At 39.9% G+C, this 25,614-nt stretch overlaps 2 protein-coding genes and 1 pseudogene across 7 annotated transcripts in view; 2 read left to right on the top strand and 1 right to left on the bottom strand.

Moving 5' to 3' along the window:
• Positions 1–6,051, top strand: part of JAK1 (Janus kinase 1) — a 139,292-nt gene extending 133,241 nt beyond the window's left edge. For all 5 annotated transcript variants that reach the window (XM_061411719.1, XM_061411723.1, XM_061411722.1 and 2 more), the window contains 6 exons: positions 158–350; positions 1,298–1,422; positions 1,778–1,950; positions 3,507–3,624; positions 3,882–3,992; positions 4,629–6,051. In XM_061411719.1, the coding sequence (XP_061267703.1) occupies positions 158–350; positions 1,298–1,422; positions 1,778–1,950; positions 3,507–3,624; positions 3,882–3,992; positions 4,629–4,739 (831 nt within the window). In that variant the 3' untranslated portion in view covers positions 4,740–6,051. The remainder of the gene's footprint in view (positions 1–157; positions 351–1,297; positions 1,423–1,777; positions 1,951–3,506; positions 3,625–3,881; positions 3,993–4,628) is intronic.
• RAVER2 (ribonucleoprotein, PTB binding 2) overlaps positions 6,048–25,614 on the bottom strand; it is a 137,350-nt gene continuing 117,783 nt past the window's right edge. For both annotated transcript variants that reach the window (XM_061411726.1, XM_061411725.1), the window contains exon 12: positions 6,048–8,254. In XM_061411726.1, coding sequence (XP_061267710.1) covers positions 8,108–8,254 — 147 coding nt within the window. In that variant the 3' untranslated portion in view covers positions 6,048–8,107. The remainder of the gene's footprint in view (positions 8,255–25,614) is intronic.
• Positions 8,250–23,806, top strand: LOC133244475 (mitochondrial fission factor-like; annotated as a pseudogene).

Here is a 25,614-nt window from a genome sequence, read left to right on the forward strand (position 1 = left end):
ACAGGGAGTAGGAAGAGACCAGGTTAGAGCTTGTTACCTGCGGGTCAGGCTCTGTGTGCCCTCCCCGGCCTTCAGAGGAACAAGCCTCATCTTTGAGTGTGTCCTGCTGACCCAGGCTGGGGCCTCTCTGATCAAGCATGTGCATCTTTCCCTCCAGGGCCACTTTGGGAAGGTCGAGCTCTGCAGGTATGACCCTGAGGGGGACAATACAGGGGAGCAAGTGGCTGTCAAATCCCTGAAGCCCGAGAGTGGAGGGAACCACATCGCTGATCTGAAGAAGGAGATTGAAATCTTAAGAAATCTTTATCATGAGAACATTGTGAAGTATAAAGGCATCTGCACAGAAGATGGTATGTTATGCAAAATGTGGTTTGTTTAAAGACTAAACGGCTGTCTGGGGTCACATAAAGGCTAGTGCCGAGCAGGCCATGCCCTCAGCCTCATCTGGGCTGCCTGAGTGCTAGCTGATAACCGCCAGAGCTCTAGGACTTGCAAGCCATACGCACTGTCAGATCCCTCAGCAGCTGCAGAGCTTCCGAGAAGACTACCCAGCCTCCCTCCTAGGCAGGGATGATTCCAGCATTGTTTCTTTAGGTGGCTACTACACGCACACTGGGGATTAGATTTCCCCTGTCCCAATACTCAGCACACTAGGCCAGTTGAAACTGACACCCACTCCTCTCCTTTATCTGCTTTTCTGACCAACATTAGGCAGGGCATTTAGTTTTCTGGTTGTCTAAATCAAAGTGGCAAGTAGTGTTTACTAGTAAACGTATCTTTGTACAAGCCACTACAGCGCTCATGTTACTGTACTTGAAAATTTGTCGTGAAAATGATGTGGCTCATGATTTTTTAAAATCATTTGCCGAGTGCTTTGCAGAACACAACGTTGTCTGAGTGAATGGTGACAACCCTGGGGTAGGTACCCTGGTCACTCCTGAGGATCCCAAGTTTCTGGAACCTCTGGGATTAAGCAGAGGTTAACCTGTGGTTGCCTGTGGTTTCAGGGTCGATGCTGAAGTCAGTTCAGGTCCTCTGTCTCCAGATCCTGTGCCCTGTACTCTTCCTTCATTTGACTGCCTTGTACTGATGGGTTAGATTGAGGGCAGGAGGAGAGGGCGACAGAGGGTGAGATGGTTGGATGGCAGCACTGATTCAGTGGACATGAACTTGGACAAACTCTGGGAGATAGTGAGGGGCAGGGAAGCCTGACACGCTGCAGTCCATGGGGATGTGAAGAGTTGGACACGAGTTGGTGACTGAACAACAACTGATGGGTTTTTTCCCCCCTAAACAGGTGGAAACGGTATTAAGCTCATCATGGAGTTTCTGCCTTCAGGGAGCCTTAAGGAATATCTTCCAAAGAATAAGAACAAAATTAACCTCAAACAGCAATTAAAATATGCCGTTCAGATTTGTAAGGTAAAAAGAGAAAAAAGAAAAAACATGGTAAAAATTTAAAAATCAGGCAGTCTGTCCTGAGTAATTGGTTTGTAATTAGGCTATAAGTGGGAAACTTTCTGATAATTATACTGAGTTTGTTTTGTTCTGCTTGATGTGGACTGAAATTAGCCTCTACTAAGAAAGTGATGGTTTCTTTAAATCTGTGTTTCTTTGAATCAGATTGGTCTTACTATTTTTGCGTAAAAGTGAAAACAAACAAAGTGCTACCTGAATGAAATGACACTTGTATCTCTGTGTGTGTTACAAAGCGGCAGAGACAAAATCCCGCCTGATTTGTTCTCACAGCGCACTCTGCCTTGCTTCTCTCCCACAGGGGATGGACTATCTGGGTTCTCGGCAGTACGTTCACCGGGACTTAGCAGCAAGAAACGTCCTCGTGGAGAGTGAGCACCAGGTGAAAATCGGGGACTTCGGTCTCACCAAAGCCATCGAAACTGATAAGGAGTACTACACAGTCAAGGACGACCGGGACAGCCCTGTGTTTTGGTAACTGAATCAAACAGATTTCCTCAGTGCTTCAAAGGGCTTCCACTGTTCTGATAGGTCCTTTTTAGATATGTTAAATTCTTTTATTAGTCCAGATTAGAAAAGACTTAGATCATTTGGAATTGACTAATTTTTGCCTTCAAGAAACAGCTCTTCAGCTGTTTCACTGAAAGCCAGTGTCTGAGTTTCAAAGACAACATCTTCCAACGAAGAAACCTAACAGCAGTCAGTATCTCTGTCTTCCCTTGAGAAGGCATTCCTCTGACAGTTCTTAAAACTGTTAGTAGCCAGAGTAGTCACAGCCATGCAGAGGAAGCCTGGAGGGCAAGTATGAGTTGACGAGGAGGCTTTGGCAGATTCAGGGAGAACTCAGAGCAGAGGAAAATCCATGGGAGGTCCTGGTTGGAAGGCCGCACCCTGACTTGGACCCCTCTCAGTCTGGAACACTGTCCACGGGAGAAGCTGCTAAGCCTGCACTCTGCCCTGTCCTGTAGAACTGACCAGCACTGTGGGTGCATCCTACATGGGCGAGCTGGGTCTCTCCCACCCAAGGACGCCAAACCTCCATTTATTCATTGCATATTCAGTGGATACATGAATTCATTTATTCAAAGGACTACCTAGGAGCCCTGCTTGGTGCCAGGTACTAGAGATTCGAGGGTAAATAAGATGAGCGAGTTTAGACTTTAATGGGTGAGGCAGCTAGTTTCATGGTGCCATAATCATAGAAGTGTTCGGGCTTGGTTTTTCTGGAAGTTCTGTTAGGCTAAGTCCTTAAAAGATTCCTGGAGGGTTGTAAAGATGGGTAGAAGGAGGCATGTGTGTGTTGGCAAGAGTGAGAGAGAGCAGTGGCTGTCCCAGGAACTGGAATCAGCTCGACGTGCCTGGATGATAAAAGGTCTCTGCAGTTGCTAAGGCAATGCCCTAGACACTTGAGTTTTGGAGCTGGGGTTTTGGGGTGCTGTTAGAAGGATTAAGGATGGGGCTTCTGTTTAAAAAGATCACTATGGAAAAAATAAATAAATAAAAAGATCACTATGGGAAGGAGAGGAGCAAGATTGAAGCTGGGAGTCTGATTTGGCGAGGGGCATTGACGGCATGAACTAGGGCTGTGATTTGGACAGTGATGGTGGGGTTTAGGAGCAGTGAGTAGGTTTGAGAAGTATTTCTGAGACCGGATATGGGAATATCTCAATTTCTGGCTCAGGCAATGGGTAACATTCACCAAAGCAGCAGATACTGTAAGAGGACTGGGCAGTTAGGTCACTACTCACTCACTGTGACCTTGCAGGCAGATAAAATCTGGGCCTGTGGTCATCGCCTCCTCCCACACCCCTCCCCAGGGAGAGCCTGTGCTGTGTGAACTGAGGGCCCACAGGGATACTGTTCACGCCAGGTGTGCACCGGGGCAGCAGATGTGTGACTAACATGTAGCATACACTTACGTGTCTTCGAATGTTATATTCTAAGAAGTCAGCTCTCTAGGCTGAGTTACTCTCATGTTTTTTGGTATGTCCTTCCCAGGAAATGAAGTTTCATGTTCTGCTCTCTTTCAGGTATGCTCCAGAATGTTTAATTCAGTGTAAGTTCTATATCGCCTCTGATGTCTGGTCTTTCGGAGTGACTCTGCATGAGCTGCTTACTTACTGTGATTCAGATTCCAGTCCCATGGCCGTAAGTCAGACTTGTCCTTTGTTTGAATCTGGCCCCCAATGAAAATGTGTCCATCCCTCTACTTTGTAAGTTTAGTTCATAAAGAATCAGTCAGTGTATTGTAATGGAAAGGAAAAGCATCCTGGACTTTGAGTTACTAAGGAGAAAAGCCTGTTTGTTTTCATTTCCAATTCTAGAAATCCTACTTTAACCTCTCTGGAGTTTATATAAATATGTGCAAAAAGTAAAATATTTCATTTGATTTTTATTTTTCATAGTTGTTCCTGAAAATGATAGGCCCAACTCATGGTCAGATGACGGTAACAAGACTCGTGAATACATTAAAAGAAGGAAAACGCTTGCCATGTCCACCGAACTGTCCAGATGAGGTATTTATGGGCCATTTCGCAGTAATAAAACTGTTTTCACTGCTTGCATTTTAAAATAGATTTCTGATGCTGAATTTCGGCCACCTGAGAAAACCATCTTTGGGGCAAATGAAATGACAACCACACACTGTTCAAGGAAGGAACTCCCTTCAACAGTAGGCTTACCTCAGTGAGCACCCGAGAGGAGCGTATTTTGACGTTACCTTATTGTGACAATCAGTTTTCTGTATTTCTAACTGAACTGCTTTAAGACTAATTCTTTAGACTATTTAAGTACATTGAGTAGTATGTATGAGCCAAAGAATGAAGCAGCCAGTATGGAAATCTGTAGTCTAAACTGAGCTATAACGTCACCCTTAAATTGGCTTACAGTAATTTGTGGCCTGGATTTTTTGCAAGGTCAGTTAAGCCATGAACTTCTCAAATATTAAAATACTTATGAATAATATTAAGTATTAATATTTAATACTTATAGATGTGCCACATTTTCTATATTTTAAGTTATTCAAATACTCTTGTTTTATAGTAGGACTTAAGGAAACTCATTCACATTTTCAAAATTATGTTCTTGATGTTTCTATACTTAAAAAAAAAAAAGCTCCTAAACATTTTTTTACTGTTTTTTTTTTTAAATAGGTTTATCAACATATGCGAAAGTGTTGGGAATTTCAACCATCTAATCGGACAACCTTTCAGAACCTTATTGAAGGATTTGAAGCACTTCTAAGAAGCATGAGTAACATTTAAATTCTAATGTGTCCTCCTACCCCCAACCAGTACCCAAGCCATTTACAAAAATTGTTACTGGAAAAAGTTTGTATTCTGTCTAAAAAGATACCAGGGTACGTATCCATATATAAGGCACATATTAAGCATATTACACATGCTTAACATGTGTAAGTACTTCCTCTTTAAATTTGATACCTGTAACATAGTGACAACCAAAATATTGGAAAGCACTTAAGCACTCCTCCTTTTGGAAAGACTATATCACTGTTTGGTTAGTTTACCATCACAGTTGAAAACCAGAATGGGATTTCTCAAAACAAGAGGAGCTGACCAAAGTAGAGTCTCAAGATGATTGCTTTTTCTTAGCTGCCAGTTGATATGAAATAAATATTTTCTGGCACCTAAAGATAAGGATTGATGAATTTAGCCAATACTCTAATATGCCCTCAAATTTCAATATCTATACCATGATAGATGAAACATTCTTGAAATATAGATACCAGTTAGTATACTATTGTCTCTATACAAAGATGAGTGTATTCCTGTCAACAGTAGGACATTAACTTTGAGTTGTTTTTTGCAGTGGCTTAGCTCCTGTCCCCTTGGGTGACCAGCGGTACCCATTTTTGAGAAGACTGGTCATACATACCCAGAGGGGCAGCTGTGGAATAGACACTTTGCTGCATGACATTAATTCTTGAGAACTAAACCTGTGCCAGTGCTTCCCTAAACAGTATACCCTTTAATCAGAACCGAGGCCAACAACCTGCATACATGCTTTTCAGAAATGTCAGTGTATATCCTTTTGTAACTCTACCACTTTGGGGCAAGCTGTTCCAGCATTGGTTCTGGATGCTGATGATTGCATATATACCATGTACATTGCACTGTTCTTAGAGTGTTTCAGTACTTACCATCCATCTACAAGAGTCGATCACTATTTTGACCATCATCACCCTATTGTGCAAAACTTGAAAGACCCAGCCAGAAGACTATGGAGTTCAGGATCCACTAGGCGGTTTTCAGTTTGCTTGGAGACTGCTGGGTAATCAAAATGTCAAATCTGATTCAATGTGAACTGTAGATCTTTTTTGACCAAGAGTCTGCAAAACTTTCTGTTGATGCTGTCTATTATTTGTTTGATATCATTATTTTTCCCCCTTGATCCTGAAAAGAGTTTTATGTATTGATTGGATGGCAGCAATAAACTTGCCATTTATAAATCTGTTCAACAACCCTGCATCACAAATGTCTCTGTCTGTATCAAACCTGTGGCCACTCTCTATGCACTTTGTTTACTCTTTATACAAATAAATATATGGAGCCTTCACATGCATATGCCTTTTAATATTAAGAGTTCATTTTCAAAGCATTACAAACAATTTGTTTACATAGAAAAACAGTATGGACTGGTGGGGAGAGCATGGGTAATGGTCCTTATACTAACACCACTTGAGTCATGTGTCATGTCTCTTATGTCCCAGTGGGGCACAGGCCAGTATGGATGGCAGACCCACACCTGTTAACTCAAAGTACCTTTTAGTTCTTTCAACCTCTTTCTGCTTATATTTCTACAATTTCCATCTTCGCTTTCTTCTGCTGTCATAGAGTTATGACAAAGCACTGAAGAGGCTCAGTGCAACAGGAAAACAAGAAGTGCAGAGCATGGGGAACCCATTTTTCATCTGCTGAGTCAGAACTGAGTGATGCCCATCCTGATTTGGTTATTTATAGGTAGTATACTTACTGGAAATTATCTTAGTTTAACTTTCTAGCTGTCATTTGCCAGTAGAAGTTAATATAAGCAATACATTACAAATCATATATACCAGTTTTAAACTTCTAAAACAGGAGTGATACCCTCTATTATAAAGTCCCTCAAATACAAGATACTTAAAGATCTGATTTCAAAAAGACTAGGATCACTGAGACCCCTCAATTCTACATCATCAATTAGTGTCTCATAACAAAGAACAAACTTAGACATTCTGGATAGCAAAAGGGTTTCTCATGCATTTTGAATACCAAGGTCTTCAGGAAATGGTGATGTCAAAAGTTATGTGCAGTAAACACAGTTCTTTCGAAAGGAAGCTGGATAAAACTGGGTTAAACACCTGGGTAATTTTTCAGCCTAACACACTGCAACTGAATAAGAAACAAAGCAGAGAGAGAGGTATAGCTTATTATCTAAGAATGGTTATAAATACTGTTACCTCATAAGACCCCTTTAGAAATGGCAGAATTGACTGCTTTACTGTGGAAATAGGGCATTTGATGACCAAAACGTGTAAATTAATCATCACTATTATACGAAACAAGACTTAGAAACCTATGTTTCTTGCCACTTACTTGCAAAATTTAAGTCTTTTTGTAGGTGTAAAATAAAAGGATTAGGGAATGAATGGTATTAGATCAGGAGTCTGTGAACTTTATAAAGGGCCAGATAGTAAATATTTTATGCTTTGCAGCTACTCAGCTCTGCCACTGTAGCACAAAAATTAGCCATAGATGATATGTAAGTGAATAAGCATGGTTGTGTTTGAATAAAATTTTATGTATGGACACTGAAATATGAATTTCAAGTCATACTTTTTTTTCCTCCAAACATTTAAAAATGTAAACATCATTCTTAGCTTGCAGGCAGTACAAAAACAGGTGGAGGACTGAATTTGACCACAGGGAGTAGTTTGCCAACCCCTGAAATTATTACTAGATCACCAAAGCTACTTAAAAAAATACCTTTTCCCCCCTACAAGAGGTATTAGTGGTAAATAATATATTAAGCGTAAAGCATCGGTAGTGGTATATACCTTGGATGTCACCTCTGTGTTTGAGTTTTACAACACATGACTGGTATCGGGGGGGGGGTGATAATGAAGTTTTCATATAGAGTATAATATTACCAGTCACTGCATTTTTGTACTTGCACTCTAATTCTAGTAAAAGTTCTAAAAATTTGTGAATGAGATTACTTCCAGATAAAGTAAATTGAAATGCACATTGGCTTATCAGAAATTTATTCTAAGGCTTGGGAAACCAAGACTGTTTCCCATTTTATTGCTTCACACTTCTATATATGGTGTCAAAATTATTCCCAGTCCTAAACAAGGAATATTGGAATATATGTTAATTTCCCCAATGGACTAAGTTAATAGCACATTGATTAAGATGTGTCTAATTCTAGTGGAATATGTCCTCAACTGATGTCTCTTATTGCTACTTACTTTTTTGACTTGGCAATTCTGCCTGCTGCACAACACAGTTCGTTCTGGGAAGTTATAAACCCGTAATTTAAAGGATATGGCTAGTCTGAATGTAGTTAAGGCAGCGATGAACAGCAGAGATACTGCAAAGAACCTTATGAGTTTATAAGGAGAGAACTTAACTCAGTACACTCTCTTCTTTTTTAAGTAGGTTTCCATGTAATATGCTCCTGTGCCCTGAGAATGCTGGTCAACAAATTCCACTGAACCACCTTCTGGGGCAGAGACGAGATATGATGAGCCTCGCTTTTCATTTCTTAAAGATGAGACCTATTAGAAAAAGAAACCATAACTAATGCTAAAATCTAAATTAAAATTGGTTGATTTGTTAAAGATATTTATAAGAAAAGCAATTCTACTTGTGATTTGGTATAAAAACAGAATAGCAGGATAAATAACAAAGTTGTAAAAAAACTATACAAAAGTTTCTATATCAAAGTCACGTGAGGAACTTTTGAAAAATACAAAGCAGCTTCTTAATGCCCTCTGTCCCCGACTCCCCACATTTTCGGGACAGAAAAAGTGACACTGTATTGCTTCCGCTGTTGGTTCGTAGAATCAGAATACCAGTATTCCTCTGGGGAAGGAGCGTGCCTAAGGAATTGAACTGCATATCAAATTAGATGTGAAGTTCATCTAGTAGCAAAAGACGTGGCAAGAGAATAAACTAGTAGGTGCAAAAACTAGCAAATGATGTCAACAAAATAGCACAATGAAACATTCCAGAGGACCGCAGGAACTCCAACTTTAGTCTACAAAATAATCACCTGGAAAGCCTGTTAAAATGCACATTTCTGAGTTCTATCTCAGATATTCTAATCCAGAAGTGTTCATGATAAGAGGGGCCAAAATGTTCCTCACAAGTAGTCACAGTAATCGATACGATAAATCTGATTATGTTTCACAACTCATGACCACCTAATTCCTCCCAGTTGTAACTTTGATATTCCTTAGTAAGTCTGTCACACATAGTATTTAATACACAAGAATGTAGAAATCAGTGTGGTACTAGCACAAAAACAAATATAGACCAGTGGAACAAGATAGAAGCCCAGAGGTAAACCCACACACTTATGGGTACCTTATCGTTGATAAAGGAGGCTTGAATAAACAATGGGGAAAAGACAATTTCTACAGTAACTGGTGGTAGGAAAACTGGACAACTGGGTGTAAAAAGAATAAAATTAGAACACTTCCTAACACCATACACAAAGATAAAATGGATTAAAGACCTACATGTCAGTCCAGAAACTATAAAGCTCCTAAAGGAAAACATACGCAGAACACTCTGACGTATACGCAAGATCCTCTAGAGTAATGGAAATAAACAATGGGGCCCAATTAAAATTTAAAGCTTTTGCACAGCAAAGGAAACAATAAACAAGGTGAAAAGACAACCCTCAGAATGGGAGAAAATAATTGCAAATGAAACTGACAAAGGATTAATCACAAGCAGCTCATGCAGCTCAATACCAGAAAACAAACAACCCAATTAAAAAGTAGGCAGAAGACCTTAATAGGCATTTCTCCAAAGAAGGCATACAGAAAGCCAATAAACATGAAAAGATGCTCAACATTGCTCTTTATTAGAGAAATGCAAATCAAAACCACAAGAGGTATCACCTCAAACTGGTCAGAATGGCCATCATCAAAAAAGCTACAAACAATAAATGCTGGAGATGGTGTGGAGAAAAGGGAACCCTCCTACACTGTTGATGGAAATGTAAATTGGTACAGCCACCATGGAGAACAGTGCAGAGATTCCTTAAAAAACTAAGAATAAAATTACCATATGACCCAACAATCCCACTACTGGGCATATTACCCTGAGAAAACCATAATTGAAAAAGACACAAGTACCCCAATGTTCACTGCAGCACTATTTACAGTAGCCAGGACACAGAAGCAACCTAGATGTCCATCAACAGATGAATGGGTAAAAAAGCCGTGGTACATATATACAAGGGAATACTAGCCATAAAAAGGAACACATTTGAGTCAGTTCTAATGAGACTGGATGAACCTAGAGCCTATTATACAGAGGGAAGTCAGAAAGAGAATACTGTATACTAACACATATATATGGAATCTAGATAGACGGTACTGATGAACCTATTTGCAGGGCAGCAACGGAGACACAGAACAGACTTGTGGACACAGCGGGGGAAGGAGACGGACGAACTGAGAGTAGCATTACTGTGCAGAATAGACAGCCAGTGGGGATTTGCTGTGTGACAAGAGGAGTGCAACCCAGTGCTCTGTGACAGCCTAGAAGGGTGGGATGCGGGGGAGGTGGGGGGCGGTTCAAGAGAGGGGGGACATATATACCTATGGCTGATTCATGTTGCTGTATGGCAGAGGCCAACACAATATTGTAAAGCAATTATTCTCCAATTAAAAACATTTAAAAAAAGAATGTAGAAATGACTCATAAGGAAGGCGTCTAGAAGTGCAGAAGAGCCTTCTCACATTACAATTAAAATTAACAATAATGGCCACAATTTTTAAAACCAGATTCAACTTCAAAGGGGACAGACAAGGAGTCTGTCTACCGTTGTAGATGAAGCCATTCTCAATCACCCATGGTAATTCACCCAAGGTAAAGATGACCAAGGAGGCTCTAGAGCGCCTCTCTTCCTCCCATGGATATGCCAGATGTACACACATGTAGAACAGTTCCTTCTAAAAAAGATCCAGAAGCTAGCTGAGCAGCTCTTACATATTAAACAAACGAGAAAATACCAAAATAGTAGGAAAGGCTGAGATCACTCTCATGATACATCCCAACCCTGGCACAGCACTGCATCAGGAGAGAACTCCCAGTTCTTAGCTTCTCCCTGAGCACTGAAGCATTCAGACTCCACCTCTAGTACTCTTAACTTTGAAGGCTCCCACTTGAGGTACAGGTTCCCCAAAATCCTTAGCCCTGAAAGCCAACAGGGCATGTGTTTATGAGATCCACAAAGCTATAGAAAATAAACATTCTTGATGGTCACAGCTCACTGTGACCTGACCCTCAGGGCCAGGTGCAGAGGAAGCAGGTAAAATAGTCCATCCCCCTGTCTTCCCCTGTAAAAGGCTTATCCACATGCTTTAAAAGCTGCTGCCTAAGACCTAGCTCCTAATCTAGCAGGTGCTAGGGGCAGCTGCAGCCTTCCCCAGAGACTGGGGAAGTTGAAGGACACCTCTCCCATCTCCTTCCAGCCCACTCCAATCACTAGTATCTCCCTGGAAGGAGTTTTTACACTGTGCCCCAACTTTTATGTCTGATACCCAAGGAACTGTCCCTGGGTCATCTGGTTTTGAAAGCCAATGGGGCTTGCATTCGTGAATTCTACAGGATTATAGCAAACAAAATACAATTCTTAATGGATGCAGGTACCACCACCCCTAATCCCTAGTGACTGTACACCTGTGCTCAGCACAAAGGGAACAGGTAAAAAAAAAAAAAAAAAAGCCCATTTCCTTTTCTCCCTGCACAGGGCTTAACTACATGCTCTCAGCTGCAGCCTCAGGGTCCAGGATCTAATCAGCCTGCATCTAGGTGCTAACTGTAGTCCCCACCTTTGGATATACAAGTCTTAGCATATCCTCTAAATAAGCCACTAAAGGCAAAGAAGTAGGCTCAAAGAAAATAGTCACAAAAGGTTGAAAGCCAATTAAGAGCTCAGGCTGGGCTGAGCAACAGGGTTCATCTCCTACAAGAGACCATTCATTCAAGACTGGAAGAGGTGGCTGTTTTGTATAATGCATAGAGACAATAAAAAAGAAAGGTAATGTTCCAGATGTGCCATGATAAATACCCAGAACAGATCTAATGAACGAAGTGACTTACCTGAGAGTTCAAAACAGTGGTTGTAAAAATGCTCACCGAGGTCAAAAGATCAATGCATGAACAAAGAATTGCAACAAAGATAGAAAATATTAAAAATTGCTAAATAGAAATCACAAAATTTATGAATATAACAAATGCAAAATGAAAATGAGACATCACCTCACACATGTTAGAACAGTTATCATAAAAAATTGGACCAAGCAATTCCACTCCCTGGGTTGGGATTAAACAAAAACACAAATTTAAAAAGTTATATACACCCCAATGTTCATATTAGCATTACTAAACAAGAGTGCCAAAGAATGCTCAAACTACCACACAATTGCACTCATCTCACACGCTAGCAAAGTAATGCTCAAAATTCTCCAAGCCAGGCTTCAACAATACGTGAACCGTGAACTTCCAGATGTTCAAGCTGGTTTTAGAAAAGGCAGAGGAACCAGAGATCAAATTGCCAACATCTGCTGGATCATGGAAAAAGCAAGAGAGTTCCAGAAAAACATCTATTTCTGCTTTATTGACTATACCAAAGCCTTTGACTGTGTGGATCACAATAAACTGTGGAAAATTCTGAAAGAGATAGGAATACCAGACCACCTGACCTGCCTCTTGAGAAACCTGTATGCAGGTCAGGAAGCAACAGTTAGAACTGGACATGGAACAACAGACTGACTCCAAATAGGAAAAGGAGTATGCCAAGGCTGTATATTGTCGCCCTGCTTATTTAACTTATATGCAGAATACATCATGAAAAATGCTGGGCTGGATGAAGCACAAGCTGGAATCAAGATTGCCAGGAAAATATCAATAACCTCAGATATACAGATGACACCCTTATGGCAGAAAGTGAAGAAGAACTAAAGAGCCTCTTGATGAAAGTGAAAGAGGAGAGTGAAAAAGTTGGCTTAAAGCTCAACATTCAGAAAACTAAGATCATGGCATCTAGTCCCATCACTTCATGGCAAATAGATGGGGAAACAGTGGAAACAGTGGCTGACTTTATCATTTTGGGCTGCAAAATCACTGCAGATGATGACTGCAGCCATGAAATTAAAAGACGCTTTACTCCTTGGAAGGAAAGTTATGACCAACCTGGATAGCATATTAAAAAGCAGAGACATTACTTTGTCAACAAAGGTCCATCTAGTCAAAGCTATGGTTTTTCCAGCAGTCATGTATGGATGTGAGAGTTGGACTAGAGTGGACTAGAGTGGACTCAGAGTGGACTAAGAAAGCTGAGTGCCAAAGAATTGATGCTTTTGAATTGTGGTTTTGGAGAAGACTCTTGAGAGTCCCTTGGAATGTAAGGAGATCTAACCAGTCCATCCTAAAGGAAATCAGTCCTGAATATTCATTGGAAGGACTGATGTTGAAGCTGAAACTCCAATACTTTAGCCATCTGATGCAAAGAGCGGACTCACTTGAAAAGACCCTGATGCTGGGAAAGATTGAAGGTGGGAGGAGAAGCAGACAACAGAGGATGAGATGACTGGATTGCATCACCAACTCAATGGACATGAGTTTGAGTGGACTCAGGGAGTTGGTGATGGACAAGGAGGCCTAGGGCGCAGCAGTCCATGGGACAGCAAGGAGTTGGACATGACTGAGCGACTGAACTTAACTAGGAGTCAAGACATGGAAGTAACTCAAAACTCAAGTGCCCATCAGGAGATGATTGGATTGAGGAGATGTGTTTTCTACATATCTCTATCTATCCTCTTCCCTGGTGGCTCAGTGGTAAAGAATCTGCCTGCTAATGCAGGAGATGTGGATTCAATCCCCAGGCTGGGAAGAACCCTGGAGAAGGAAATGGCAACCCACACCAGTATTCTTGCCTGGGCAATCCCATGGACCGAGGGGCCTAATGGGCTAAAGTCTATGAGGCTGCAAAGAGTTGGATATGACTTGGTGACTAAAAAACCAACAAAATCTACCTATATATAAACACACACATATAGGTATGTATGTGTGTATGTATATGTATATACAATGTATATATACTATATGTATACTTAACCATAAAAAGGAATAAAATACTGCTATTTGCAGCAATGTGAATGGACCTAGGAAATACTATGGAGAGTGAAGTAAGTCAGAGAAAGACAAATACTGTACTATATAATATCACGTATAAATAGAATCTAAAAAAATAATACAAATGAATGTATATGCAAAATAGAAATAGACTAACAGGTACAGCAAATAAACTATGGTCACCAAAGGGGAGATGGAAGGGGAGAGGGGCAAATTAGGGGTACGAGGTTAACAAACTAATACATACAAAACAGAAAAGCAACAAGGATATAATGTACAGCAAAGGGAATTATAGTGATTTATCTTACAATAATCTGTAAGAGTATAATCTGCAAACACTGACTCACAAAGTGATACACCGGAAGCTAAGTACTGTAAATCAACTATTCTTCAATAAACAGTTTTTAAACTTGAAATGTAAATGGATTAAATTGTCTGATCAAAAGACAAAGTGCCTGATGGAAAAAAATCAAAGCCAAACTATATGTGGACTGAGAGTCTCACCAGCTTAAAGGACACACACAGACTGAAAAGTGAAGGGATGTCAAAGCATATTCTTTGCAAATGAAAACAGAAAACAAAGGTAGCTGTACTTACATTAAACAAAATAAACTTCAACCTAAAAAATTTAACGAGACAAAAAGGTCATAAAAGATAAGCCAGTTAATCAAAAGGATGTGACAGTTGTAAATATGAGCCCCAAACAAGAATACTTAAATATATATAAAGCAAATAATGATTGTGTAGGGAGAAAAAGAGCAGTGTAATATCAGGGAACTTAAATACTCCACTTTCAAAAACAGATCATTTAGCCAGAAAAATCAGCAAGAAAACATTGGACTTACACTGCATGTTGGACGAGATGAACCTGAAAGACATAACTTTCCATCTGAACAAGAATCAAATGCGCACTTTTCTCAGGCTCACACAGAACATTCTTCAGGATACATCATATGTTAGGCCACATGTCTTAATAAATTTAAAATGATTGAAATCCTATCTGGCATCTTTTTCAAACATGATTGTATGAAACTAGAAATCAACTGTAAGAAGAAAATTGGAGAGTTCACAAATATGTTGACATTAAACAACATACTCCTGAACAACCACTGGATCAAAGAAGAAATAAAAAAATACTTTGAGACAAATGAAAATGGAAACAAAACATAGCAAAACTTACAAGATATAGCAAAAGCAGTTCTAAAAGGGAAGTTTATAGTGATAAACACTTACATGAAGAAAGAACATCTTGAACAACTATCTTTATATCTTGAGGAATTAGAGAGGAATAAACTAAGTTCCACTGGAGGAGGAAATGGCAACCCACTCCAGTATTCTTGCCTGAAAAATTCCAGGACAGAAAAGCCTGGCAGGCTATATATAGTCCATAGGGTTGCAAAGAGTGGACTGAGCCCAGTCCCACCAAAGTAAGCTCCAAGCTAGGCAAGAGGAAGGAAGTAACAGGGAGTGGAAATAAATGAAATAGAGATTAAAAAGACAACAGAAAAGATTAATGAAACTAAGAGCTGTTTTTAAAAAAAGATTAACTAGACAAACGTTTAATCAGACTTACTAAGAAAAAGAGAACTTACATCAAGACATAAATGAAAAAGGAGATATTACAACTGATACCACAAAAATACAAAAGATCATAAAGACCACTATGAATTTCTTACATGCCAGCAAGTTGGATAACTTAGAAGAAATGGACTAATTCCTAGAAAAAACTTAGCAAGACTGGATCATGAGGAAACAGGCAAACAGAATAAATTACTAGTAAGGAAACTGAACCAGTAATCGGAAATCTCCCAGCAAAAAAAAAAAAAAAAGTTCAGGGACAGACAGTTTCACTGGTGAATTCCACAAAACATTTAAAGACTAATTAATACTAATCCATCTCAATCTCTTCCAAAAAAACAGAAAAGGAAATAACACTTTCACATTATTTTTACAAGGTCAGCTTTACCTTATCAAAGGCAGACAAAGACAGTACAAAGAAAGAAACTACAGGCCTGTATTCCTGATGAACAGTTACAAAACTCCTCATAAAGTATTAGCAAATTGAATTCAACAATAGATTAAAAGGATCAAATTGGATTTATTCCAGCGGTACATGGATGGTTCATGTCAATAAAATAAAACATGACATATACCACATTCACAAAATAAAGGATAAAGATCATATCATCATCTCAATAGATGCAGAAAGAGCATTTGACAAAATTCAACAACCATTTGTGATTTAAAAAGTCAGCAAACTGGGTATTGAGGCACTGCACACCAACATAATAAAGGCCATATATGTCAAACCCACAGAAAACAACCTACGCAATGGTGCAATGCGGAAAGCTTTCCTCTAAGACAAGGACACCACTGTCACCAATTTTATTCAACACAGTACTGGGAGCCAGAGCAATTAGACAAGAAACAGAAATAAAAGGCATTCAAATTAGAAACGAAGAAGTAAAACTATCACTGTTAGCAGATGATATACTGTATTTAGAAAACACTAAAGAATCCACAAAAAAACTGTTAGAAATATTGGGTTGGCCAAAAAGTTTGTTGTTTTCTCTGTAATATCTTATGGAAAACCCCAGTGAACTTTTTGACCAGCCCAAGAATAAACAGAGTTCCAAAGAATAGCACGGAGAGATAAGAAAGCCTTCCTCGGTAATCAGTTGAAAGAAATAGAGAAAACAATAGAATGGGAAAGACTAGAGATCTCTTCAAGAAAATCAGAGATACCAAGGGGACATTTCATGCAAAGATGGGCTCGATAAAGGACAGAAATGGTATGGACTTAACAGAAACAGAAGATATTAAGAAGAGGTGGCAAGAATACACAGAAGAACTGTACAAAAAAGATTGTCATGACCCAGATAATCACGATGGTGTGATAACTCACCTAGAGCCAGACATCCTGGAGTGCGAAGTCAAGTGGGCCTTACAAAGCATCACTACAAACAAAGCTAGTGGAGGTGATGGAATTCCAGCTGAGCTGTTTCAAATGCTGAAAGATGATGCTGTGAAAGTGCTGCACTCAGTATGCCAGCAAATTTGGAAAACTCAGCAGTGGCCACAGGACTGGAAAAGGTCAGTTTTCATTCCTATCCCAAAGAAAGGCAATGCCAAAGAATGCTCAAACTACTGCACAATTGCACTCATCTCACATGCTAGTAAAGTAATGCTCAAAATTCTCCAAGCCAGGCTTCAACAGTATGTGAACTGTGAACTTCCAGATGTTCAAGCTGGATTTAGAAAAGGCAGAGGAACCAGAGATCAAATTGCCAACATCTGCTGGATCATTGAGAAAACAAGAGAATTCCTGAAAAACATCTACTTCTGCTTCATTGACCTTGCCAAAGCCTTTGACTGTGTGGATCACAACAAACTGGAAAATTCTTCAAGAGATGGGAATACTAGACCACCTTACCTGCTTCCTGAGAAATCTGTATCCAGGTCAGGAAGCAACAATTAGAACTGGACATGGAACAACAGACTGGTTCCAAACAGGGAAAGGAGCATGTCAAGGTTGTATACTGTCACCCTGCTTATTTAATTTATATGCAGAGTGTATCATACAAGATGCTGGGCTGGATGAAGCACAAGCTGGAATCAAGATTGCCAGAAGAAATATCAATTTTATGGCAGAAAGTGAAGAACTAAAGAGCCTCTTGATGAAAGTGAAAAGAGGAGAGTGAAAAAGCTGGCTTAAAACTCAACATTCAGAAAACTAAGATCATGGCATCCAGTCCCATCACTTCATGGCAAATAGATGGGGAAACAATGGAAACAGTGACAGACTTTTTTGGGGGCTCCAAAATCACTGCAGATGGTGACTGCAGCCATGAAATTAAAAGACACTTGCTCCTTGGAAGAAAAGTTATGACCAACCTAGACAAAGCAGAGACATTACTTTGCCAACAAAGGTCCATCTAGTCAAAGCTATGGTTTTTCCAGTAGGCATGTATGGATGTGAGAGTTGAACTATAAAGAAAGCTGAGTGCCAAAAATTGATGCTTTTGAACAGTGGTATTGGAGAAGACTCTTGAGAGTCCCTCGGATTGCATGGAGGTCTAACCAGTCCATCCTAAAGGAAATCAGTTCTGAATATTCTTTGGAAGGACTGATGGTGAAGTTGAAACTCTAATGCTTTGGTTACCTGATGTGAAGAACTGACTCATTGGAAAAGACCCTGATGCTGAGAAAGACTGAAGGTGGGAGGAAAAGGGGACAACAGAGGATGAGATGGTTGGATGGCATCATTGACTTGATCGACGTGAATTTGAGCAAGCTTTGGGAGTTTGTGATGGACAAGGAAGCCTGGTATGCTACAGTCCATGGGGTCACAAACAGTCAGACACGACTAAACGACTGAACTGAATAATAAACAATTTCAATAAAGTTGTAGAGTACAAAATCAATATAAAAAATCAACTTCTTCTCTATACACTAACAATGAATTACCCAAAAAACAAATTAAGACTACTTAGGAATAAATTTTACCAAGGTGAGAAATTGTACACTGAAAATGTAGGAAAGATGACACAAATAAATGGAAAGATATTCTGTGTTCATGGACTGGAGGTATTATTATTATTAAAATGTCCATACTGACTAACCTAGACAGCATATTAAAAAGTAGAAACATTACTTTGTCAACAAAGGTCCGTCTAGTCAAGGCTATGGTTTTTCCAGTAGTCATGTATGGATGTGAGAGTTGGACTGTAAAGAAAGCTGAGTGACAAAGAATTGATGCTTTTGAACTGTGGTGTTGGAGAAGACTCTTGAGAGTCCCTTGGACTGCAAGGAAATCCAACCAGTCCATCCTAAAGGAGATCAGTCCTGGGTGGTCATTGGAAGGACTGATGTTGAAGCTGAAACTCCAATACTTTGGCCACCTGATGCAAAGAGCTGACTCATTGGAAAAGACCCTGATGCTGGGAAAGATTGAGGACAGGAGGAGAAGGGGACAACAGAGAATGAGATAGTCGGATGGCATCACCGACTCAATGGACATGGGTTTGGGTAGACTCCAGGAGTTGGTGATGGACAGGGAGGCCTGGCGTGCTGTAGTTCATGGGGTTGCAAAGAGCCGGACACGACTGAGTGACTGAACTGAACTAACCCAAAGCAATCTACAGATTCAATGCAATTCCTATGAAAATGCCAAAGGCTTTTTTCATAGAAATAGAAAAAATCTTAAAATTTGGAACCTGGCTCTCTGGCCAGTGATTTGCCTGGGCATCTCCATGCACTGGGCCAGCGGCCTCTGAGACCATCTACAGGAGTGCACAGGGAGCCAGCAGGTGGTAGCCCTCACCAGGGACCCTCCAGTGGGCCCAGGGGAACAAAATCCAGCATATGCATATTGAGACAAGTCGAAAGATTTATTACGAGGCACAGAAGCAGATAGTGCCAAAAAGCAAGCAGTAGTTGGTACACATTTAGAGTAGGGAAGCATTTCCTTCTCCCACTGCTGCTCAGATGGCAGACATTAGTCAAATTCAGTATGAAATGGCATTCACTGAAGGCATTAGTGAATGAGGGTCCTGGAAAAATTAAAGGTAGCACCACCAAATGCTGACCTGGAACAAGGATTCCAAGAAGGAGTTTCAAATGCTAGTGTGATTCTGCAGTTCGAGAGAGAATTGTTGTAGCCAGAATTCCATTTTCAAGACAAGCAGACCTTGACCTTATACAATCAACTCCCTTTAAGGCTATGGCACTAAAAATACCACATCGTGTACTTATGCTAAGTGAGAGATCACTAAATTTTCTGGATTTAGAAAGACCTCCTCCAACCTCTCAAAATGAAGAAAGTCATGTAGCTGGCAGCCTAAAAAGAGCGCTCTGTGAGTGGAAAATGCTGTTAGCCAAAATGGCCAGCTGGTCAGAAGTGACTCCATGTATGGCATTTCAAATACGGACGCAACTATTAAAGGAACTTCAGAGGACTGACAGTTGTAGATGCAGCTTCATTAAGACAACAGATAATCAAGCTAAACAGACACCTACAACTTCTAGAAGAGGAGACCAAAGAACGTGCTAAAAGAGAAATGGCCATGTACTCAATTACTACAGCATTCTAACTGCTTAATAGCTGGCTCTGGTTTTGCTGCTAGAGGTAACCTCAACTCTCAGAAATATTGTCTCAACAGCTGCAAATATAAAAAATTTTTTATTTGTTTCTGTCTTTGCATTACATGCTGTTTCACGGTCTATGCCCTGAAAATGTTATTTCTCCCAGAGAGGAGTGGGGAAGGACTTCTATTTGGAAAGGTAAAGGTATCTGTCACTTGACCGTATTTACTTTTAACCAGTTCTGCCATGACACCTACTTAAAATTCTCACTTTGCATGTGATGTAAATAGGATCGAGGTTTTCTTTAAGGATTTTTTTTTTTTTTTTTTTGCCTCATCAGTCTGCACAACTAATTATGAATGGGAGAGAAAGTGTACAGAAAATGGATTTAGAGAAATGTCTGTAAAGAACAGTATGATACAGTCATAAAAACTGACACATAGATCACTGGAACAGAATCAGTTCAGTTCAGTCGCTCAGTCGTGTCCGACTCTTTGCGACCCCATGAATCTCAGCACGCCAGGCCTCCCTGTCCATCACCAACTCCCGGAGTTCACTCAGACTCACATCCATCAAGTCAGTGATGCCATCCAGCCATCTCATCCTCTGTCGTCCCCTTCTCCTCCTGCCCTCAATCCCTCCCAGCATCAGAGTCTTTTCCAATGAGTCAACTCTTTGCATGAGGTGGCCAAAGTACTGGAGTTTCAGCTTTAGCATCATTCCTTCCAAAGAAATCCCAGGGCTGATCTCCTTCAGAATGGACTGGTTGGATCTCCTTGCAGTCCAAGGGACTCTCAAGAGTCTTCTCCAACACCACAGTTCAAAAGCATCAATTCTTCGGTGCTCAGCTTTCTTCACAGTCCCAACTCTCACATCCATACATGACCACTGGAAAACCATAGCCTTGACTAGACGGACCTTTGTTGGCAAAGTAATGTCTCTGCTTTTGAATATGCTATCTAGGTTGGTCATAACTTTTCCTCCAAGGAGTATGTGGAACAGAATAGAGACCCCCAAAATGAACTCATGTTATATGGTCAATTAATTTATGACAAAGGAGTCAAGAATATACAGTTCGGAAAGGATACCTCTTCAATAAAAGGAGTTTGGAAAATTGGATAACCATATGAAAAAGAATGAAACAGGATCACTACTTACAAAATACTGAAAAGTCAACTCAAAATGGATTAAAGACTTGAATGTACAACCTGAAACCATAAAACTCCCATAAGAAAACATAATGGGTAAGAAGCTACTTGCCATTGGTCTTTGCAGTGATGTTTTGTATTTAACAGCAAAAGAAAAGGTAACAAAAGCAAAAATAAATGTGATTACATCCTAAAGTATTCCTAATGTGATTTACTCCTAAGTATTCCTAATCCTTTTACAAACTAAAAAGATTCTACACAGCAAAAACAACCATCAACAAAATGAAAATTCGACCTATGAAACAGAAGAATATATTTGCAAACCACATATCTGTTAAGGGATTAATATTCAAAATATTCTTGGAACATACACAACTTAATAGCCAAAAAATCCCCAGTTAAAAGTGGGTAAAACATCTAAATAGACATGATTCAATAAAAAAATACAGATGGCCAACAGATACATAAAAAGTACTCATTCTCACTAATTGTTATTCATTCACTAAGACGTGTCCAGCTCTTTGCAACTCCATAGACTGCAGCATACCAGGGTTCCCTGTCCTTCACCCTCTCCTGGTGTTTGCTCTAACTCATGTCCATTGAGTCTGTGATGCCATCTAACCATCTCATTCTCTGTCACTCACTTCTCCTTGCCCTCTTATCACTGGGGAGATGCAAACTGAAACCACCTTACACAGGTTAGAAGTCTATTATAAAAAAAAGATGAGATAACAAATGCAGGCAAATATGGGAGAAAAGGTAATTCCTGTACACTGTTGGAATGTAAACTTGTACAGGCACTATAGAAAACAGTGCAGAAATTAAAAATTGAACTACCATTTGATCCAGCAATCCAACTTCTGAACATATTCTGATTTCCTTTGGTAGCAAAATAATTAACTTGAAGTGATATTTGTTCTCTCACATTCATAAAATCATTATTCAAATAGACATGGTATAGAGAAAACCTAAGTGGATGAAGAAAATAAAGAAAATGTGGCATGTGTGTAGTGATTTGCATTTCCCTATGTATATATACATACACTGAAGTAGGAAATGGCAACCAACTCCAGTATTCTTGCCTGGAAAAACCCGTGGTCAGAGGAACCTGGTGGGCTATAGTCCATGGGGTTGCAAAGAGTTGGACATGACCTAGTGACTGAGCACATATATGTACACAGAGTGGACCATTATTTAGCCTTAAAGAAAGAAATCTTGTCATTTGTAACAACACAGATGAACCCAGAAGGCGTTATGCTAAATGAAATATTTTTAAAGAAGTAAGAAAATGAAAGTCAATCTCATGGAAACAGAGTAAAAAAGTGGTTGCCAGTGGCTACAGAGTGGGGGAAATAGGACAAGGTTAGAAAAACAGCATAAACTTTCAGTTATAAGATGAATAAAGTCTGAAAATCTAATTTGTAATATGGTGACTATAGTTGATAACACTGTATTGTACAACTGAAACTTGCTAAGATGGAAAACTTGCATGTTTTCATAAGTAAAGTGAGGTAATGAATGCATTAATTTAGTCAATGAGGAGACCTCTTTCACAATGTACATGTATATCAGATTATCATTTTGCCGTATACTTTCAATGACTTACAATTTTGTCAATTATACTTCAATAAACTTGGATAAAATAATGAATTTTTTTTTTTTTAAGAGGCAAGGTAGCTCCCTAGTGGTCCAGTGGCTAAGAATCCTCCTGCCAATCAGGGGACACACGTTCACTCCTGTCCAATAACATTCCACATGCCTTCAGTTCAATTCAGTTCAGTCACTCAGTTGTGTCCAACTCTGCAACACCATGGACTACAGCAAGCCAGGCTTCCCTGTCCATCAGCAACTCCCGGAGCTTGCTCAAACTCACGTCCATTGAGTCGGTGATGCCATCCAACCATCCCATCCTCTGTTGTCCCCTTCTCCTCCCGCCTTCAATCTTTCCCAGCATCAGGATCTTTTCAAATGAGTCAGTTCTTAACATCAGGTGGCCAAAGTATTGGAGTTTCAGCTTCAGTATCAGTCCTTCCAATGAACATTCAGGACTGATTTCCTTTAGGATTGACTGGTTGGATCCTTGCAATCCAAGAGACTCTCAAGAGTCTTCTCCAACATCACAGTTCAAAAGTATCAATTCTTCAGCACTCAGCTTTCTTTATAGTCCAGCTCTCACATCCATACATTACTACTAGAAAAACCATAGTTTTGACTAGACAGACCTTTGTTGGCAAAGTGATGTCTCTGCTTTTTAATATGCTGTCTAGGTTGGTCATAGCTTTTCTTCCAAGGAGCAAGCATCTTTTAATTTCATGGCTGCAGTCACCATCTGCAGTGATTCTGGAGCTCAAGAAAATAAAGTTTGTCACTGTTTCCATTGTTTCCCCATCTATCTGCCATGAAGTGATGGGACCGGATGCCATAATCCTAGTTTTCTGAATGTTGAGCTTTAAGCCAACTTTTTCACTCTCGTCTTTCACTTTCATCAAGAGGCTCTTTAGTTCTTCACTTTCTGCCATAAGGGTGGTGTCACCTGTGTATCTAAGGTTATTGACATTTCTCCCAGATATCTTGATTCCAGCTTGTGCTTCATCCAACCCAGCATTTCGCATGATGTACTCTGCATATAAGTTAAATAAGCAGGGTGATGTTATACAGATTTGCCATACTCCTTTCCCTATTTGGAACCAGTCTGTTGTTCCATGTCCAGTTCTAACTGTTGCTTCTTGACCTGCATACAGATTTCTCAGGAGGCAGATCAGGTCGTCTGGTATTCCCATCTCTTTCAGAATTTTCCACAGTTTGTTGTGATCTACACAGTCAAAGGCTTTGGTGTTGTCAATAAAGCAGAAATAGATGTTTTTCTGAAACTCTCTTGCTTTTTTGATGATCCAGCAGATGTTGGCAATTTGATCTCTGGTTCCTCTGCCTTTTCTAAAACCAGCTTGAACATCTGGAAGTTCATGGTTCACATACTACGCACAGCTAAGCCCATGGGCCACAATTACTAAAGCCTGAGCTCTAGAGCCCACGCTCTCCAACAAGAGAAGCCATCACCACGAGAAGGCCACACACCACAATGGACGAGCAACTTCCCCTCACCAAAACTGCATGCATCAATGAAGAGTCTGTGCGTTGCAACGAAGACCCAGTGCGACCAATAAATAAATAAAAGTTTAAAAAATTTAAAAAGATGATGGAAGACTGGAAATCAGAAATCCATCTACCTTGGTACTTTATTTTGATGTAGTCTACTCTTGTGACACTCCAGTAAAATCCTTCTTCACATAGGCATTTAAAGGAATGTTTCACAAAGTGAAACAGATTAGCAAAGAATTTGGTTTTAACTCCTGTGTCAAAATTTTTCCAGGTGATAAAGTGTATAATATATTTGATGTTTGCTCTGAAATAATGGGAAAGGGAACAGGTGGGAGTAAAGATGAGAGGAGCCTGGCTGTGAGGTGATAAATCATTAAAACTGTGTCAGTGGGTACAAGAAACTCCACCAGTTCCAGTTCAAAACGGTGACACAGGTGCATCCTGAACTGATCTCCACCCACAGACACCCCGAATCTACAGCTGCATATGGAACAGTTTCCTCTGAAAGAAACCAAAAAACGAGATAAGTTACTCCTACACATTGAGCAAATGAGAAAAAAGAAAGACAGGCCACACCACAATGGGGAGGAGAGGCTGAGAGACTGTCTCACCATAAACCCCACCCTCAGAGCAGCAACTCATAACTGGGCGGGAATTCACAACCCCGAGCATCCCCCTAAGAAGTGAAAGGTTTGAACCCAAGCTGGTACTTCAACTTTTTAAATTTTTTTATTGAAGTATAGTTGACTTACAGTATTGTGTTAATTGCTGGTGTATAGCAAAGTGATTCAGTTATTATCATGTGTATGTATGTGTGTGTGCTGTATTTCATATTCTTTTCCATATGGTTCACTATAAGATATTGAATATAGTTCCCTGTACTATGCAGTAATGACCTTGTTGTCTATCCATTTTATAGATTAATATAATCATTTATATTTGCTAATCCCAAACTCCCATCCCTCCCCTACCCTACCCACTTCTCCCACCTGGCAACCAAAGTCTTTTCTCTATGTCTATGAGTCTGTTTCTGTTTCATAGATTGATTCATTTGTGTTATATTTTAAATGCCACATATAAGTGATATCATATGACATTTGTCTAACTTCCTTCATTTAGTATGATAATCTCTTGGTCCACTCATGCTGATGAAATGGCACTATTTCATTCTTTATTTTATGGCTGAGTAGTATTCCACGGTGTATATATACACCTCTTCTTTATTTATTCATCTGTTGATGGACATTTAGGTTGCTTCCATGGCTTGACTATTGTAAATAATGCTGCTTTAAACATTGGTTGGCACTTCAACTTATAAGTTCTGTGTCTGAGAGATGAGCCCCCAAAATAGCTAGTGTGGAAATTCAGAGGATGAGATGGTTAGATATCATCTAACTGCTCAATGAACATGAATTTGAACAAACTCTGGG

This window comes from Bos javanicus, chromosome 3 (genome assembly GCF_032452875.1).
Source record: "Bos javanicus breed banteng chromosome 3, ARS-OSU_banteng_1.0, whole genome shotgun sequence".
Classification (NCBI taxonomy): domain Eukaryota; kingdom Metazoa; phylum Chordata; class Mammalia; order Artiodactyla; family Bovidae; genus Bos; species Bos javanicus.